The sequence below is a fragment of the Corvus brachyrhynchos genome, unplaced genomic scaffold (genome assembly GCF_000691975.1).
Source record: "Corvus brachyrhynchos isolate BGI_N302 unplaced genomic scaffold, ASM69197v1 scaffold101, whole genome shotgun sequence".
Classification (NCBI taxonomy): domain Eukaryota; kingdom Metazoa; phylum Chordata; class Aves; order Passeriformes; family Corvidae; genus Corvus; species Corvus brachyrhynchos.
Window position 1 is genome coordinate 15,258,616 of NW_008237239.1, and position 20,503 is coordinate 15,279,118.

General features: G+C 37.5%; 1 protein-coding gene across 2 annotated transcripts in view; it reads right to left on the reverse strand.

Moving 5' to 3' along the window:
* Positions 1–20,503, reverse strand: part of USH2A (usherin) — a 388,071-nt gene that overhangs the window by 354,144 nt on the left and 13,424 nt on the right. For both annotated transcript variants that reach the window (XM_017730037.1, XM_017730036.1), the window contains 2 exons: positions 2,533–2,668; positions 1,311–1,374 (listed from right to left, as the gene is read on the reverse strand). In XM_017730037.1, coding sequence (XP_017585526.1) covers positions 1,311–1,374; positions 2,533–2,668 — 200 coding nt within the window. The remainder of the gene's footprint in view (positions 1–1,310; positions 1,375–2,532; positions 2,669–20,503) is intronic.

Consider the following 20,503-nt stretch of genomic DNA (forward strand, 5'->3'; position numbering starts at 1 on the left):
TATTTGTCGATATAAAACCAAATCTACAAAGACATCAGTAGGTCAAAACAGTCTGTAAAATACCTTCATTTTCAATTGTTAAGCTTTATTCATTTCACTGACCTAAACTGTAGTTCAAAAGATTTGACAAGCATTGCTCTGAGAAATACAACCAACATGATTTTCATAAAACTTGGAATTCAGATTCACATTAATACTTCCAATTCACAGGAGCTCAGTTCATCATAATGTCCTGCAGACAGCTGAGCTCCGAGGAAACTGCTCTACATCTTATTGAAAGACTATCATTAAGTAGCCTGAAGGTCTGCAGTCCCGAGTGTCATTGTGTGCAGCCTCCCCAGAAGCACCATGCAGACAAATAGGACCTGACTACTTCTGGCCAGCCTGAATTGACTGGATTAATCCAGCATGAGCTGGATAACAAAGGTAACATTTCTTTGTAATGTGCTAGGAAGGGAGGCTGGAGGGCAACAGAAATTGCAGTGGCAACAGTAGTTTGGCCTCGGGAACAGAGGAAGTCAAAGCAATTACCCAGGGCTCTGTGGGCTGAGGTAGCAAAGTCATTGGTGCCTTATGGTGACAATCTCATCTAGAGAGCAAGGGACAGTGGCACCTCGGGGCAGGGGTACACCAAGAATACCTGACATGGATACTGTGGGGAAGGGAAACCAGAGGAAAGCAACAGCTAAACACATGGAGCCAAGCTTCCAGCAACAAAGGCAGCGTGCTAATCAGTTGGAGTGCCTGTCCTCCTCATCTACATCACTGGTATTTAAGTGGTCAAAACTGGACTAGTCTGCTGTGCTCCCTTGCCCTACAGTTTACACGGAGCTTGGAGGAAGCTTAGCAAGTCTTATCCACCAGGACTAAGCTTATCAGCACACACTATTATGTCAGAATTATGATGAGTAGATAACACCTAGACAGTTTCTAAGCATTGAAATCTAGCAACTGGATCTACTCTCTGCAGAATATATACTAAGTCAGGTTGTAGCAAGGACAACCATAACAAGGAGAGCACATATTTATTACAGTTTCACTACATGTGTATACATACACCACTACACACATCAAGCCTACTTAAGCAACAGTTCAAAAGCAAAACATATTAATTTGTTGTATTTATTTTAACTCAAGATTTTTTATATTAAAGTTAATCTTTGAAATGAGGATCAGGAAACTACATCGTCATAAGAAATTATCTAAAGGCAACATCTGAAAAGCACTATATTTTGGGAAATAAGCATATTGTTATCTACACTTTGTTCTCGCCACACTCTTATTTTGTTACAAAAATAAAAGTTCTTTACCTGTTTGTAAGTGCCACTGGGTAAAATCGGAAATCTTGCATTCTTCCAACAAATTGCTCTAAACCTAAGAAAATACACTATAAATAATCTATTGAGCAGAAGGCAGCTTTGCATTGCTTGAGAGCACCTTTAATTCAGCACTCAGAAATCTCTCCTGCACAATTACCCCTCCTGAATGAAACCAGCTTGGACCTGGACAAAACTATAGAGGGCAGTGACTTAATTTTTTTGATAAAAAAGAATGATTTATAATAACTTTATAAGAACATTTTGTACCTATCTCTTTTCTGATTAGAGAGGTGGCACAGGCATCGGCTCATTAGACAGAAGTAATGAGCCAGTCCATGTGCCACCTCTAATTAGAGAAGAGATACAGTAGGTACAACTGTACCTATCAATTTATACAATAAAGATAAAAAGCATTTTAAAATATTCCTTTCTTTTACGTGATTATTAGCTATCCAGTATTCAAAATCAAAACCACAACAAAATACATTTCCAAATACAAGCTTTAAGAAATGGAGCACAGAATACTTTCTTGCCCAAAGCCACAATAAAACTGTTTATGTGACATATATTTAGGAGTTAACTTCAAATTGTGCATGTTCCTGAAGAGCAATAGTCAGTGTTCTTACACCTGCAAAGCCAAGAATTAGCGAAAAGCAATAAAACATCCCCCACTGTTCTTCAATGATCATGTCATGATATAGTCCATATAAAACTCTAGATGCAGATGAAGAGAAACTCTCAGCCATTACTAGAGGCTAAAATATTCTCATTCTGACATGGTTTACATGATTATTGATAGAACTGAAGAACATAGACAGCCAGAAACCTTCAGCTCTGCTCCTGGCTGCAGAAAGAGGAGTGTAGTCTAGTGGCCACACACAATTCCATTCTGAAACAGTTCCCTACATTTACTCAGAGAAACTATGATCAGAAATTAGCGGAATAAGTCACTTTACATACATGTTTTAGCGAATGCAGGAAAACTTACCTAGATGCAGGAACACATAGATGTTTGGTAGATGATCATAATTTATTCTATCTTCAGACAGTCTTTTGAGAAAGCTAATTGTACAATAAGAATTTTCTTCTGCAGTAAGGTATTACTTCTCAGCATATAGATAACTTTAAATTACCCACACTCTTCTTTTAACCACATCATGAATATTTTATTTTGACTATCCAGTGCGTTCCACTAAAGTACTACAAGATTTACCTGTGAAGCTTTGTCCAATTTGCAGAATACCATCAGCATCAGTATCTGCAACTGTTCCCATAAGAGTCCTTGAATCAAAAGGTGTGTTATCATCTTCCCAGCCATTCAAGAAGAAACTAATTCGGCTGTGATGCACCTATAGAATCAATGTAAAGGGGGAAACACATGCTTTATCATGCAATCACTTTTATTTCTCTACTTTTTTTTGTCTATCACTGATTAACTGATAACATTACCTCAGGCTATTTGCTGTCTCTATTTTTGGTGCCTACTGAAAGCAGTTACCTCTTTTTCATTACTAGATCATCACCCAGATGCAGAGAGTATAAAATTTCTACACGAGTTAAATCAAAGAAGGAACTACAGTACAGGGATCTGGTGGAGTTGGAGGGGAAGAGCAGAAAAGAAGGGTGGGTGTGTTTCACAAGGTACAAGGCTGGTTTAGAGCTCCATCACCACTTCGGGCCATGGGCACGTGTTACAGCTGTCACAACTCTTCTCATACATCACTTCAAACAGGCCTCAAGGGGCTGTACACCATGCTCAGGATAACCAAACACAGGCCTCTAAAACCCCCCAAAATGCCTCCCTAACCCTAGCATGCTTCTTTCTACAAGGGCTGAAGGGAACAGTATAGAAAGTGCCTACATCTGCTGTACACCCACTGGGTAATTCCCTTACATCAAGGGAACCCTTGGCTAGGAATATGCACTCAGCCAGCACCCCAGGGTACTGTTTCCTGCAAGTGCTCCCTTCCCTGCCAGTTCATTTTAAATCTGAGCTAACGTTCATAGAAATACTTTATGGCATTCTCCCAGCTCCACAAAGTCACAAGATGCTGAGCTTTTATAAAGTTGGGGGGGTTTTTGCATTAGAAATCTTTAGATTTAGGTTACCTAAAATTAGGAAAAGTTTAATAATATGGGAGCATCTTTCAGCCTTACATTTTAGGAAATTCAATACTCTCATTTAAAAATTCCAGGCCCTCACAAATGAAAACCAGAAGTATTGTGGCTATAGTCATTGCTATAGTCATCCCATTAATGAAGTTAATTAAAGAAACTAAGTTGGACTTATCTAAAACTTTTATTTCAGAAAGTGATTTATTTACCAAAAAAAAAAAAATTACTTGGGTTTTAGCAATGTTTAGCTTGCATAAAGCTTTTTTCACATGAGAACTTGATAGCTTTCAAATTTTGAAACACCATTTTGTTGCTGCCAATTTACAGAGCATTTTTTAAATTTTGCAGGTATGGATGCCTGGTGAATCATGTCTATCAAGGCCAATAAAAATAGAGCACTTTAGCCCACCTTGATAGTCACGCGAATCAAAACAAAATAAACCTGGAATTATTGCTTCCATAAGAACAATACCTATGTGAGGACATAGAAGGTTTACAAACCAGAATAATTTGTTGCAAAAAAAGGAAAGAGAACTTTTTTACCAGTTAACAAAATACCAGCTTGAAAACCACAATATAAGCACAGACAATACTACTCTAACAATAAAGTCTTTCAAATTTCAGACCAAGATAAACGGACACAATTATCTATAAATCTGAGCTCAGATGATCAGCATCAGTGCCTTGGGCAACATGAGTCTATCAGCATTTTAAGAAAGAAAACATGAAATAAGATGGAGGGGTTTGTTTGGCTTTTTTTTTTTTTTTTGGCTTCACACAAAATTGTACAAATGAATTTTTCCTCCTTAAACTGTACTTTCAAACATACACATGCATGCTGAGCTTTATTGCCATTTCCAGATTCAGTCAATATTTCCCAAATTTAGACAGGAATATTTATTGCCCTTCCACTGATGGAAATTTGAAGGCTATTACCATAATTACTAAGCCTTGAGATTTGTTCAAAAAGTTATTGCATATGAGTTTCACTGCTCAAAATACATCTCTCCATTTTAAATTATCTTTTGTGTTGACACATCAATGACCTAAATACAACAGTTTTTTATTTAATTTTAATTCAAAGCCCTCTAAACATCTGATGCCCTATTTGCAAGAGCCTAAGTATATGTATATATTGTGGTTACACTGCATTTTTTTTCTGCATCACGTTTTTTACAGCCTGTTACTGTCATTTGGTGTTTGACTGTTATCATCATAAAAGATACAGGCTTTTCTACTTTGTTATTTGTAGCATTATCTCATGTTTTACAACATCTTTGCACAACATGCCTGCACATGAAATATAACTAGTGAAAAGTTCTCAGTGGTATTAATGCATAAAAAAGAATGTGGTTCCATCTCTACTGTCTTTACCCAGCCAAAAGCTGATGAACAGCCAATTTTCCTTTATCACATTAGCACAGCCATGAGGGAAACACATTTGTTCTAGTCAGCTACACTAAAGATACTATTACCAATCTAACATATACATGTTTTATATCAGCAGTATTCTCAGAGTATGAGGGAGCCAACAATATATTAACACTAGCATGACAGTTTATTTAAGAAAAGAAAATTGTCTCTGTAGAGGGACAGAAGTTAGAAATGTATGGCTAAAGCTCAGTGTCACTGGTCTAATAAAGGTAATAATTCTTAAGCTTTCTTTATAGCAGGTAACACTCCTGTGGCAGCTCTGTCATATCATTCAAATAAAAATGTTGCCTTTTACAAGTTTAAGAGTACCTTTATTTTCAGTCAGATATGAAGCATGTTTCCGCTTTCTTGTTTCCACTGTAAAACATTTGTAGGGGGAATTCAGAAATGGGCACGTTCACCCCCATCAGCTGTTTGCAAACTTACTGTCTCAGGCACAGCTCTATAGGACCCAATTCTGCCTCCCCCTGTGGCAAGCAGAGTGCTCACCTCCATGCACCCCATACAAATATCAGGGGGTCTATTTATGACTTAAAAGGGACAGAATTGGGCCCTAAGTGACCAGGTATTTTTACTTGTTGAAAATAGGTGACTAACAACAATTTTAAATCTCCCTCCCCCCTCCCCCACCACCAATCTCTTTGTATTAAATAGGATTTAGAATAGTTGGGTTTAATATAGCACATCCTCAAGGTAGCCCTAAGCACTTTACAATGCTGAATTGGATATCAGTAGTGCAGTGACTGTGTAAGGCAAAGGCAGCAGTCATTATGCATTTGGCAGTAGCTCAATGTAATGATCCCCCTGCTGGTTATTAAAAGGGGTATGAATATCTGACATGGGAGGAAAATGTAGGAGGGAAACCATGTGTGGTATAAAAAATCCCAGTGGCTCTCCACTGTGGGAGGAGAGGAAGTCTCAAAGTTTGGTTTCAGTTCAGACTAAGCTAAATAAGAAGAAAGGCTGGCACCGGATGGGCTGTTTGATGTAGTTAGTTAAGGTCTCCTGACTGTTAGCATTAAATTCCATACAATAGCACAGAACTAAAAGAACAGTTTCCCTCCTGACTAGGACAACAGGATTATTCTCCTGTTGTCCTTATTAATAACATTCAATAGGAATTTGCCACAAGAGAGTAGCAGGAGATGGGTAGGAAAGGTTGGCTTTGTTGTGGAGAGCATAGAACCAGAAGCCTGGGACATCAGCACTCTAATCCCAGCCCTGAAACCATCTCACGCTCCTCCGCTTGCCCATCTGTCAGATACAGCAAATCACCTCTCAAGGAGGTAGCAAGGATTAGTTACTAAGATACATTTGCTCTGAAACTACATCAGCCTCTGCCAACATAGAGCCTAACACCAATTCCAAGCAATGGAAAATCCATTTGATGGTGAACTGACGTGGTGAAAGATAGCAATACTCTTTCCTCTAATTGCACTCTTGGTATGATCCAAAAGAATTTCAAGATGAGAGGTGCTGGACCAAAGAGCTGAGAGGCAAGTTCCTTTGGTGCATCCCAAATTAAGCTTACAGTTCTCTAGCATCAGAGACCACAATACCAAATAAAACCCCTTCCTGCCTAAGAAACCTTTCTTGCTCTATAGGTCAGGGTACTGCAGAATCACAAAATCACAGATTGGGAGGGACCACAGTGGATCACATGGTCCAACCTCCCTGTTCAAGCAGGGTCATTCCAGAGAACATGGCACAGGATTGCGTCCATGTTACTGTTAATAAAATGATATAGGTACAGGAAACATACTACAACTTTATTTTCTCACCTAAAGATCTGTGCTCTTCAGATTCTACTCCTGAAAACACAACAATGAAATTTAACATGAATTTTGCCACTCGGTTTGGATCAGATAGAACTGCCATGTAAACAAAAGCCACTATTTTCATGTACTAAGTGCTAACAGAACTGCTAACTTCCACTATATTGCAGTAATCTGTGTGGCAAAAAAGAAACATCACAACCAAATATTCCACTTCAGAGCAGTTGCACTGGCTAAGGCACTACGGCAAAAAGCAGAAGCTCCTTGACTGAAGAATACCATGTTTTTTTTCTTTCTGGTTTTTTTTATAAGCCGTGTGTTGTACTGATATCTACAGTTTTAACGCCTACTGGTATAACAATGTATAAATAAATGAATAGTATAACTGTTAAAAGTAAAGAGTATAATAGGTATTGTAAAAATCAGTAGTAATACAATAAAAATTAACAATACGCTTTTTAAAAAAAAAACCAAATAGCCTAATATTCCTCATCATTAACACAGGGGCAGAAGAGATTTTGCTATCAAGTACAAGACACAGTTATATAGACTCCACTTTTTTGAACTACAATGACCCTTTAGAAGCCAAAGCCAGTTTGGGGGAGTTCTGAGATCTCAATCTACAAAGTTTTGGCTGTCACATAATAACACTCACATTTATTCCCTTGTAATGTACATGTGTGATATCTGGCCCACTTAAGCAACATACGCTTTTTCTTCACACACATTAATCATCCTGTCATCAAAATGTCCTCTTACATATATATAAAGGCAACTGAGACAATTTTAGTCTCTTCCATGTGGAATTGAATTGCACCATTTCAGCCAAAATAAATGAGTTTAACTGAACCTTTCTTCAGTGAACACTACGATCTTTTTGCATTAGTAAGATTTTTCCATTAGAAGTCAATCCTAATATTAATACCACCCATATACCTCATGGAAAATGATTTCTAATAAATAAGATAGGAAGGAGAGACACAGAAAAGAATCCTTTATGTTCCATTAAAAAAAAAATCCTTAAGAATCCCTAAATGTATCACAGCAGAGCTAAAGATCACTAACCAGGGACCAAAGCTTCACTGTACTAAATGACACACAACCAACAAATGCAGTAGTCTCATCCCCAAATATTTTAATTTGTAATTATTATATGCTTCAGAGACACTTTTTTTTTCAGTTAGTACAACCTTTTCCTGTATGTTGTCTTTCCTATTCCAATATTTATTGGCATGGGTAAGATTTATTAATATTACAGATAAGTTAAAGGGAGTTATTTCAAGACAACATTAATCTCATCCACCGGTTGGATATACATTCTTTTTACTCTTATTCATCACAGCTTCTAGTAACCATAAAATACAATTTAATCTTAACATTTCCTTCCATCATCTATTGTTCTAATAAGTAGATCCCAGTGTCTGGCAAGACAGATTAATAAACCAGAAGGATTTCTTCCCAGATTTTTAAGCCATAAATGAGGAGTTCCACAACATAGAGAACTCTGGCACCAAAAACGAAAGGAAAAAAAATATTTTCCAGTCATTTAAGCCAAATGATACCAACCTACTTAATTTTCCAGCCAACTTAGTGATGGCAAGCACTTCAACTGCAACTTCAGCTCTTACAGCTATTCAGACCATCACACAGTCTCAGAAGGCAGGGGCAGGACTGACCGACACATATAAAACACAGACCAAAAATGCACCTTCCAATACTAGGAAATGGTTACAGTCCAGTACATGTAACGGACACTACTGTTTTCAAATAAGATGAAAGAGGAGCAGCTCAGGGATCTATGAAATATACCTGACAGTGAGCAAGATTATTCCAAAAATCAGATAGCTGCGTACTAAAATTAAAAGAAGAAAAAAAAAAAAGAAGCTAATTTTTACATTAAAAATGCAAGTTTAGCTAGCTTGCAAATGCAAGTTAAATTTTAAAAATTTATACAAACTAAAACACGTCAGTTTCCCAAATACAAGAAAGAAAAGCAAATTGTCCCCCAAATAAGAGAACAAAAAATAAACTGTAAAAAAACTCAAACAAGTCTGTTTTCATTTTCCTTAAAATAAGCCCTATTTGCACAACAAGTGGTTACGCAGAATTAGAATAATCATTATAAAGGTGATACACAATATGAAGAGTTTTAACGTGTTTTATGAGAAGCAATTAGGCAGCTATACAATTTACCTGTAAGGCAAAAAGAAAAAAAGTTCAATTTATTTTCCAAATCAGCAAGCCAGCAGAAATGGCCCCTCCCTTTACTTGTCTTAAAAACGAAAGCAACTCCAGAATCAATAAAGTTACACAGTCTTCACAGAGATGTAAATTAAAGCAGAAGTTAGCATAAATGATCTGCTTAATCATTCAGAAATAACAAGGAATCAGAGATTATTAGAAATCAGGAGGAGCTGCAACTCATCCAGCTCAAAAATTACTACACAACGTACTGTTAAAATTACTTACTGTCACTTAATTTGGTATGGTACTTATAAAAATTGTCACCTAAACATAGCTTGCTATCTGTTAAAATAACCAAGATTCAGAAAACCTTTTTACTTTCTAAATGTATTGCAGATTTGTTGCATCAGGAACTTTCTCAATGAGTTCATTCTATAGAAACAGACAGTGTATTAACACATTTTCTCCCAAGGTGAGAAAACAGATTAAGGTTATGACCAAAATGACAGGCCTGTGGCTTCCTTGAATACCTTAATAGAGTCAACAAATCAACAGTGGTCTCTGATGACAACAGAGGAAAGAAGACAATAGATGGAAGGAGGGGAATTAGTGATGCTGCTATAATGGTCTAATCAGAAACTTGAGCATAAAAATCTTTTTCACCTTCAACCTGTCTAAATATGCTCTTTTTGCCTCCTCATATAAAGATATACAGCATATTCTACCACTGGGGGATATGCGGGTTCAGATATTTCCTCTGCAAAAGCAGGTGAGAAACAGAAGCATAACAGTTAATAAAAGCAAGAGTAAAGGGCTTTTGCATATCAAAGAGATGAGATGCACAAAGGTATGTATTTCAGTATTTTCTTGCATAATTGCAAATCTTGCTGAAGCTGCAATTACAAAGGCTTCCACACAGCTTTAATATTTCATAAATGATTTTCTGTAAAGAGGAAAGGTCAGTGATATGGACGTCAGCAAAATAATTTGGGGAGAAAAACCAGGATGAAACCACTAGCATGAATCCAAGCTTACTTTCAGCTGTCATTTAAGCAGAGCTAGGCACCAAAAACCACAATGCAGCATTTTACATATTTTTTTTAAATCTGAGTGTCTACGTGTCCCTAAATTGATGAATCAGAAATAGCAGACAACTTTCTGCCACAATTCAACACCTTTCCTCACTGAATAAATTGCAGAATTTACACACCTTAAACATTCATTTTAAAGGCTCCTTACCTAGCCCCCATTTTTGCCTTATTCTCATTTTGCATTATTCTACTAATTATTATTACCTCTTTTTTATCTACTATATTTACATTTAGCTTTAAAAAAACCAAACAAACAAAAAGAAAAAAATAAACAACAAACCAACAGCAACAAAAAACCTAAACAATGTGATAAATGTAGTGAATACAGGTGGCAGCAGATTCTTGCCCCCAAGTACTATTTTTCTCAAACGTTAATACAAACGGGAAACAAAATAGTTTAACCTAGGAAGGAGAGGGGCAGGCACTGATCTCTTCTCCCTGGTGATCAGTGACAGGACCCAAGAGAATGACACGAAGCTGTGTCAAGGGAGATTTAGGCCAGACACTGGGAAAAGGTTCACATCCAGAGAGTGGTTGGGCTCTGGAACAGGATCCCCACGGAAGCGGTCACAGCCCAAGCCTGGCAGAGTTCAAGAAGCATTTGGATAATGCTCTCAGGCACTCCTGGGGCTGGTGCTCTGCAGGGCCAGGAGTAGGACTTCTATCATCTGTGTGGGTCTCTTCCAACTCAGGATATTCTATGATTCTATAACCACAAGACCCCAAAACTCCTCTACTTCTCCCAACCCTTCAGATAATCTATCAGCCACCTTATGACTGCTTCAGAAAGTAAAGAGGTTCCCACAGTTTAACCTCTGCAGATGAGTCAGGATTCCACATCACACTCAACCACCTTCTACTCCATACTCCACATATGACTCACCAGCACTAGCACAGAGCCTGCTCCTACAGTCCCATATTGCTTAGCTCTCCTTACAAAGTACCAAATGCAGCCTAACCCAAATTTAAAACCTTAGCTGAACAAGTAATTCAAGAATAAGAACTATTGCTGTGATGACATTATTGCTAGAGATGTTTGGGCAGATGTCTTACATACATCAAAGTCTCCTGTGGTCTTGTTTTTGTTTGTTTTTCCCTCTCTCAGAGACAAAGCTTACAACCTTTAAAATAAAAAGAGTTCATTTTTAGTGTTTTGCACTTTGCATTTTACTTTTTTTTCTCTGGAATGAAAATTGAGACAAAACAGAGGGAACTTGGCAGATCTAAAGCTTGGCAAGAGATAATGAATTTATGTAGCAAACATATGAGAACAAGGATACGTCAGAAGGAATTTGTCTATGAACTTGTTCTCAAACAGACCAAAAAAGACGCTAATAACCACGTTAATAGGGACAGGGGGGTTGTGGGAGGGAGGGCTGTGGAAACTAAAGAATAATATCCAAGAGGACAAGCCAGCTCAGATAATCTATCTGCATAACACTTGACAGACAAATGGCACCTTCTGTACCAGCAACAGAACTGCCTGATGAGTTTGCCAGTGAGGCTGGTGCTGTTCCAGCTACAACCTTGTCACAATTTCAAATCTTCAGCGCTGTTTTTAGTTTGTATGCCCAAAATCTTACAGCAAATGCAAAAGCTACACACATAATAAAATCAATTTTATCTGCTATTATTAAATGATTGGTTCACATTTCTAAATTCCTGTTTCCATATTCAAATCCTATACTACCATCACATGGCAAAAACCATAGTTTTTAACCTGTAGGAACTCCGTGCCCCCAACCAAACCCAAATTCACCCCTCTGTATTTCAAGTCTTTGAAGCAACTTAGCTGCAAGTCTGAAGGAAAAGAATAGAAGATGGTAGAGGCAAGGTGCAACCCTGGCTACTGTGGAGGTTTCAACGTGATGCTTTTCACACTTCTTTGGTTCTCAGGACAAACGGCATTTTACGGGAAGAAAACAAAGAGGGTTTGAGGCTTTTCATTGCCACTACTAACACAAGTAACAACATGGCCAGGGAATTTATTATGATGATTTCCAAAAAGAAGGTGCTTAAGTTACCATCCATGGTTAGGGGATATTCCTTTACTTTCAACCATTCTGTCATTTTTAGAAGACGACATGCCAACATCATTCTAGGCTGAGATTCATTACGTAACTCTTGCCAGAACTGCAGAGTCAACTCTGTCCTCTCACCAGAACACATCAGTCTAGCCGAAATATGCAACTACAAGCCTCTTAATTAAAGTATTTTACTTCTGGTTCATTCATATCAAAATTCAAGGATGCTGCAGTCCTATTCTTCACTGAGAGAAGGAAGTAAAAAAATCTGCCTTTCAGGACCTCCTTAAGCTTTACAGGAAAATCACCTTTGCCTTTAAGAACAGAAACTGAACTTGTGAGTGAGTGGAAACAGCATATGTACAAGGTACTTGGTGTTAAATCACTGATTTTTTTCTTCAAAATCAGGATGCTGCTTTAAGCTGACTAGGAACCCATGGAGGGAAATGGTTCGAAATAATTCAAAAGTTTGGTTCTTCAGTATGTTCCAAATGAAGTTGCAATGTATGTAAGTTCACCCATAAACAGGATCAACTAACTGAATCAAGGATTGAAACTATTTTAACCTACACTATTTTAGAACTGTTATGAGAAATGACAAGGAAAGATGCTTTTCTTTACAAAATTTATAGGGGATGCTAACACATATCAGTATTTGATGACACTGTGCACAATCTTGTTCCAGAATCCAGAGGATTTTAACTTTCACTAACATAATAGGGCAAGAACACCTGTGCTGACTATATTTCCCTGCAGGCCAGAAAACTGATAGAATGCCAGAAAAACATTCCAAGAAGAATAATACTTTTTCATCTTTGCTTATATCCTCTACCTTTTTTTCTTATCCTCTTCTTGTTAGACTTTGACAGACACTTTTCCAGAAGTTCCTGATAAAAAAAATCCTTGATTAGACAGCTTTTGAAATTAAAACTGCCTAAATGGGAAAAAACCACCAATTTCAGTATTTTTTAAATACTGAAATTGACTCATCACAACATTCTGTCCAGAGATAACAAGTGGAGTGACTAGTACTTCAGCTGTGAATTTATTTAAATGTAGACATACACATGCAGTATTAGGAAGGCAAAAACAGGATATGAAATAAACATAAGGCATCAGCTTTAAGCTCACTGTCAAGAATATACCAAGGCTTCTAACCACAGAGTTCAGCTGAAGGTAACTATCTGTCAAATGTAATCTGTGCAAGTGAATATGCTTAAGCTGGTGCTATGAATCAACCAAAATTGCTTTGGTCTTATTGACATTCAATTGCAAGAAGTTGCAGCTCATCCAGTCCAATGGACATCTGACAACACCAAGAGTGCTTCAGTGACAGAAAGCTTTAAATATAGATGCAACTATCATCACAATACACATGGAACTAAACTTTATGAACCCTCATACCATCGTCAGAAACAGGTCATCAGCTGAATGCCATAAGACCACATGGTCATGCTCTCTGCCTGTTGCCAATTTCTGCAGTTAACAAATTACTGCAATTTAAAAAAGAAAAAGAGAGAATACACATTGACAGAAAAAGACCATTCAATCTTCCACCAATGTCCCATTAAATATCTCTCCAAAATCCACTTCTGCCATTATAATCTTTGTTCACCTTTAAAAATACAATGCCAGATCAAAATTTGTTCAAACTGTTTGCATTAGTTAAGGGCCAGACCTTCAGCTACTATAAACTGCCTACAGCTTCAGCAATGTCATTTTATACCTGCCCAGATTCAGACTTTAAATATGTTAAATTTACTTTCTTCCTCATATCTGTTCTTTACACCTTGAAACAAGATGTCTGATAACGTGTGTATGTGGGAGGTTCAACAATAAAGCAACTTGCACAGACAGTCCCAAAAGAAGACACAATTTGTGTCCTGACTCTGCACAAAAGAAAGGAATACCACTATGTATGTGCCTGTTTCACTCTTGGCTCTCAAGAAATCCTGCCATTTCAGCAGTAGATGTTCCAGCACAGCATAGTGTCTTTTTCTAAAGATTTTCATATATACACACCATCTATACAAGTTGTTACATACCCCCTCACTTGCCCTCCCCAGCTTCCCTTGCCACACATTGAACTGAAATCATTCCAGATTCACAAACAGATAAAAGAAGTTGGGAAAGAAAAAATATGTCTGCTATATACAGCTTGCAACCATGTTTAAGGTGATGCACAGTGTAAGTATTTTTGGGGAGAAGAGGGGAGAAAGACTCGTGGCCATGTTATAAGCACTCTGAACAGTTATGCCCACACTCTGAGAAATCCAGTGTGAAAAAAACAAGAGACTTGAGGAAGAAACCTCATCAGGGGACCACAGTGACAGAACTATCTTAAAACAGAAGGGCTGGAGAGGATAAAGGGACAGTAGAAGAAATGGTAAAGAACAGCGAAGGGGAAGGAAAAAGCATAAGGTCGGGAGGGGCAAGTTGTCTCTTTGCCTTTCCTTCTTTTGCCTCAGGCCCATATCGGCCTTTCCTTTTCTTGACTTAACTGGGATGAATTTTAATTGCAGCCTCTCTACGTGTTTTATACACTATGTACTCTCTACTTGTGTGGAGTGGATTTCCCATTCATCACAGGATTGCAGGCAAAAACCCCAGGAGCATTTTGCTTTCCTTCAAAGTTAGCTTTGCTAAAATCAATAACTTTAGGGCTGCTTTTCCATCTAGCCCAAACCCCCACCCCACAACCATTTCAAATTTCATGATTTTTGATCATTTGATTTTGCTTCTTGTCTCCACATACAGATTTATATTTACATCTTTCCATAACTGTGACAATATTCTACACTGTTTCATTAACAGCATAAAGGCAACAACCTTACAGTGACAGCAGAAACATGCTCTCATTTGTAGTTTTAACACAGTCCATATCATAAGTGATCTCTAACAATCTCTCTCCCTACTCTTCAATACACCAGCATTCTTCAAATCAAAGTTCTGGTTTTCTTAGGAACCACTGTATGTCTTAAATACTTCTATTGCTGGGGCTTTTTTTCTGACCACCAGCAAGTCTGGTACAGCAGCCAAGAATCCCAACTACATTAACATGTCCTTGCATACAAACCACTGAACTTAGTTTTAAAAAAAGTAGTTAAAAAAAAAAATTAAATGGAGGGGGTGAGAGCAGGAGTGTTTCCTACTGCAGATGGAGTATCATCCCTCAGCAATATTGTTACATCTCTTTCAGCTTAATATTAGTCTCCCTTCACTGAAACTGTATCTTGGCATTTTAAATCCCCCTTCATTTTCCTGGTTGTCTCTCTTATTCCAATAATATCTTCCTTATCCTTGAAAACATGTCACTCCCATTCAGCAGTCTTATTACATATGCTCCTAGCATTTGTATAAAAGATATTTAGCTTTTCTCTTTGCCCTCCTTTACTTCTCTTTTTCACTATCTCCTACAATGTTAATCCCTTCTCAGTGGGAAATGGTTTTCCTTCAATCCAAGTCTTTCTTTTTGCGCATAGATCCACTAGTTCAGCTCGAATTCCCTGATGAACAACAGAAATTTGAAAAAAAAAAAGGGGGGGACAGGGCTGGGGGGAAAGGAACCCTGGAATGCTCCCGAAGCAATTAACTCTCTTCAAGAATAAGCCATGTATTAATATAAACTTGACCCCAAACAGCAAAATCAAAAAGCAACTGGAAGGCAGACTGATCCATAAGGCAGTTTACAAGCTTAAGAAAAACTAATAGCTATTTCATGAACAAAGCTTCAAGATGCAAAAATGCAAGTGACAGCAAGCAGAAGGATCCAAAATAAGAAAGATGCATGCTGTTCATTTTTCATATGGGGTGATTTTAGTACTGCATAAAAACTGAGTGAGGTAACCCATACTCAATTATCTGATAAATCAGGCTAGAGACAAAGAAAGATCAATGTGAAAAGAGACAGCTTTTGAAATTGTATTTTTAAAGAATCAGTACTTTAAAAAGTAAACACTGCTTTAAAATAAACATTGAATCTGTGATTAGTGATCATTTTGCACATTGTAATCATTCCAATTTTAGATTGGCAATTTTCACCTAATCTTTTGTTGACCAGTACTTTGAAAGTATTCAGTAGTATGAAGTAGTATTAAAATGGTTAATTACAGCTATGCCACTTTCTACTCCAGCCAGCACTGCACCAATGAAAAATATTCTGTATTGCCAGTGCCAGTAGAGCTGTATCAATCTATTACTGATGCCTCAGGACAGAACAAACACATCGGGGCAGGGCAGTGGCACAGAGAAGCCAAGAGCGCAAAACTGCAAATACAGATTCTGTTAGAAACGAAAGTAATTAACAAACAAGCTTTGCTGTTAAACCACTACTTTAACCATCAATCAAACCCTATTCTTTTTACATGGAAAGCTTTAACAAGTGACACCTGTGCTGTAAATGAGTTCCAAACAAAAAACCATGAGAGGATCCTAGTCACCAGATCTGCAAATGCGTGAAGAACAATTGCTTTCTTGCTCCATAATGACTCTATTTTCCCCAAGTCACAGAACAAATCAGATCCAACATTCAGTGATCACTACAGTAACATGAAAGGAAACAAGTATTAAGGATTCAACAAGCTGCTTTTTAGTAGCTTAAACAGTTACATAGACTTGCCACAATTAATTGAAACAAAAGGTCAGAAAGTACATTTTAGATAATCTCATAACAATGCACATTTTCTCTCTGTCCCCTCCATTTAAAATACAGCAAAACCACTGATTCTGAATTTTCACGAACTACTTGTAATCATGTAAATTAGGGATGAGATGTGGATGTCAAATGAAATGTCCCTTCTGAATAAAGTCTCTGTGCTTCACTAGTCAAAGAACAAGCACATACCTACACAAATGAGGGGAGCTGTTACTAATATACAATTATTAACCCTGTATTACACTATCAGCAGCATATTAAATTCTAGTCTTTTAAATTGATTATATCTGATGATTTTGCACCATTTTGCACCACTCAGTAGTGTGACTTCTCAGTCTTTCCCAAATTTAATGCAAGAATACACTGGTTCTAAAAAACAGAGCTGAACAGCTCTGCTGGGACTGAAAACTAGAAAATCCATTCCTCTGTCTTTTTGGGGGGATAATTTACATAAGAAGAAAGCAATTATTCTTGCCCTCTGAATGCCTTGCCACAAAAAGTTCCATGTATACAGCTAAGGGATTTTCGCAAATAAAGTCTCATCTTTTCTCTGAGGGCTTAGTTTCTTTTCATGGTCAAGGAGCCACAAAATTCTGTCTTTGATTCTTTTCATATTCCTCCCCACAACCTTACTTCAGGTGCCTTTCCCTCTTCCGCTGTGCCCTGCTTTCTTCCCTCCATCACAAAGTCCTTTAGAAATGGTCATTCAACTACTCCTTTGTACTGTAACTCCCCAACACTCTTTTTTATGGCAATTCACTGTAAGCTTCAATTTTCATTTTTTACAATAACTGCTTTTCTCCAGAGTTACCAAGCATCTTAGCAGCCAAGTTTTGCCATAGATCCAAACTGTGCTGTTAATCAAACAGAGACCAAAAATGGACTTTGGAGGACAGTGTTTTTGGTAGCTTATTTTTGGTAGTTTATTTCTGGAAAAAGCTAAATGAAATCGTTTATGCAGCAGCTCCCTCAGCCCCATTTTGCTAGAGATGGGCCAGGAGATGACATGGGGAGGCTGCTTATAAAGTGGTATCCTATGCACTTTAGAGTACAGCCCTTGAGTTAAAGCACAGAAAAGCCAGGGAGATTACTGAAAAACATATATGAGGATGTCAACAAACACAATTTAAGGAAAAGGATAAAGGCCCTTCAAACATAAATAAATGTCCTCGGAAGTCCAGCAGAAGAGTGGCAATGCAACCTGTTACATGCATAATTACCTGACTTACAGACAAGAGGTACATACATAAGGCACAAGTAAGTAGTAATTAGAGAATCTCAGAAAGACGACAGGCTTTTTCTTTTGACCAGTCCTGCTTCCAAGAACCACAAAAGTTCCATGCAACCTGGACATCAAGCTGGAAAGAGAAATTCACATATCTCTGAGTGCTGAGGATAAATCTTCAAGGGTAAGCATTTCAATGGAAAGAAACAGAAGCCTGAAGTTCTGAAACATCAGATTAGGAGCAATGTTGATGGTTTATTCTATGCTGCCACTGAGTATCACATGATGATTTGCTTAGAGGTGCAACGAGGATGAACCTCACAAGATAGGCCATCTACAATCAGTCAATAGCAAGGATACACCTGAACACCACTGGAAAGAAGAGAGGTTCGAGAGGAAAATATTTTGGCTTTTATTCAGGAGGCAGAAGATAAAAAGTCAGTGCCTTTCTTTGAAATGCTGCCAGTTATCACAAAGGGTCAGACAAGCAAGGCTGCATGACTCCGCACACAAACAGTGCTCGGAGGAAGGGATTTAGGTCAATTCCAAATTGAAACCCTTTTTTTAGAACAGATAGAATCAAAGGAGGGTCAGCTGCTCCTATACCCAAATAGAGCCAGTTTATTTGTATATCAAATTGGGAAAGAAACAAAAAGCAGGAGGAGAAAAATCAAAGTATCTAAACCAGAAATGTCCGAACTAAGCATGCACATAGACTGTGAATTATGACACAATATATCTGTCTTTGAAATCTAAAGCCCAAGATGTTTGAACCTGAATGTCAGGAATTACATAGATCACACCACTGAAAAGTGTTGCTATGCCTTAAAGAAAGCTCAAATTTTGATAAAGTAAATGAGCTAACTGTATTAAAACATATTACAGAAGCTGGTATTGCAGCCTTTTTTTTTTTTTTAATAAAAAGAGCACCTTCAGATTCAATGGAAGATCAGAAAAGAAGCAGGGGGGGAAAAAAAACCCTCTGACCTATTTTCAATTAACCCTGCAAAAAGCAAAGAACAACGTGGAAATTAAAATTACAGACATGATGCATGACCAGGTCTTGGACCATTTCTTCTGAGAATCCATCAAATCAAGTCTGTCCTGGATGAATTCGTTGGAAAAGCACATGGATTAATACTGTACACTAGAAAAGGCAACATAACTTTTGTGGAAGGAAATCAAGATCCAATTTGACTTCTTTGAAGTAAAGATGCATGTAGATAAAAAGAACTGACCAATATAATATACTGGCTTTCTAGAAAGGTTTCAAACTTGGGAGAGATTAAATGGTCCAATTTCACACAGACAGTACCTTACCACTAAGTAGCTCCAACAATCTCTGCTATTTAACATTTTGTACAGGCTTGAAAACAGTGGTTAGTGAGATGAAAAAAAAAGGACTGAGTACATGCAGACAATAAAAGTCAAAGCTTACTTCAAAGTGACAAAGGATCTCAAAATTGTTAAGGAACAGGGAGTAAAGCAATAGACTAATTGTGTTAACCACAAGGTAGCTGACAAGAGAAAAATGTTCTTATCCATGTAAACACAACACTAAATTCTGAACAGTCACTGCTCCAAGTGGTCTTGGACTTACTATAGAGTCCCTCACTAATGAACAAAGAGAAACATCCCTTATTAGGAAAGAAATTAAAATTAAGCCCACAAAACTTTATTGCTTAGAAATTTATGGTGCGAAGTGTCTTGGATAACAAGTGGAGTTCTGTCCCTTGCATCCTCAAATAGCCCCAAAAGTTTGAGAAAAGTTCGATATAGATGAACAAACTGCAGAATGGCTTCAATATAAGGAGAAATCTCATTTATAAACTATTTTAACACATGATCGCGTTCTATAACCAAAATATCAAATAGTATGAGACTGATAAAGAGAAAGAAACTGGCAAAAGAAATTGGCAAAAAAGTTTTAAAGACAGACAGAAGATTTAAAATAAAGAACAATTTCATACAGCCATAATTCCATATGAGAAACTCATTGTCACAAGAGTGACGTCACAAGATCCAATGCCAAAATATAAATTATATATATGCTAATATATAAATTATAAGAAAAATTAGACTATTAAACTAAAAACAGGTCAATTAGTGACTACTCAAGACAGTCCAGCTTAAGGAGCTTCAAAAACCACTGACTGTCAGAAAATAAGTCACTGATAGATCTAAAAGAAAGTTGTTCCTATTCATATACTCTTCTTTCATACTCCAAGACAGGCTATCTAGACAGCTATCAAACAGAGCAGTCCTTAAATGATGCAAAAAATTACAGCATTATTGAGCCAAGGCACTGGAATGAGATACATGGACAGGAGGTGTTCCTCCCCCTCTCCCATCCCTAGAACATTCTACCTTCCCGACAAGCTGATAAGTTGTTCAGAGCCAGGAAATATTCTTTGCTTCCATGAGAAAATGATACATGTGAAGTCTTACAACAAGATTCCCTCTCTGGACTGCCACCAGCACACACTGATTTTGCGTTGTACAAGATCTACACGTGTAATTTATGTCACCCTCCATTTGCTGCATGCATAGATGTTAACGCAAGATGTAAGACAGAGTTCACACATAAATAATGGAGGTTGCACAAAGGACAACCTGAAAGTTTCATCTTCCATTTCTTGATCAGACTTCTGATTTAAGTCTGTCTTTAAGCTACAAAAACCT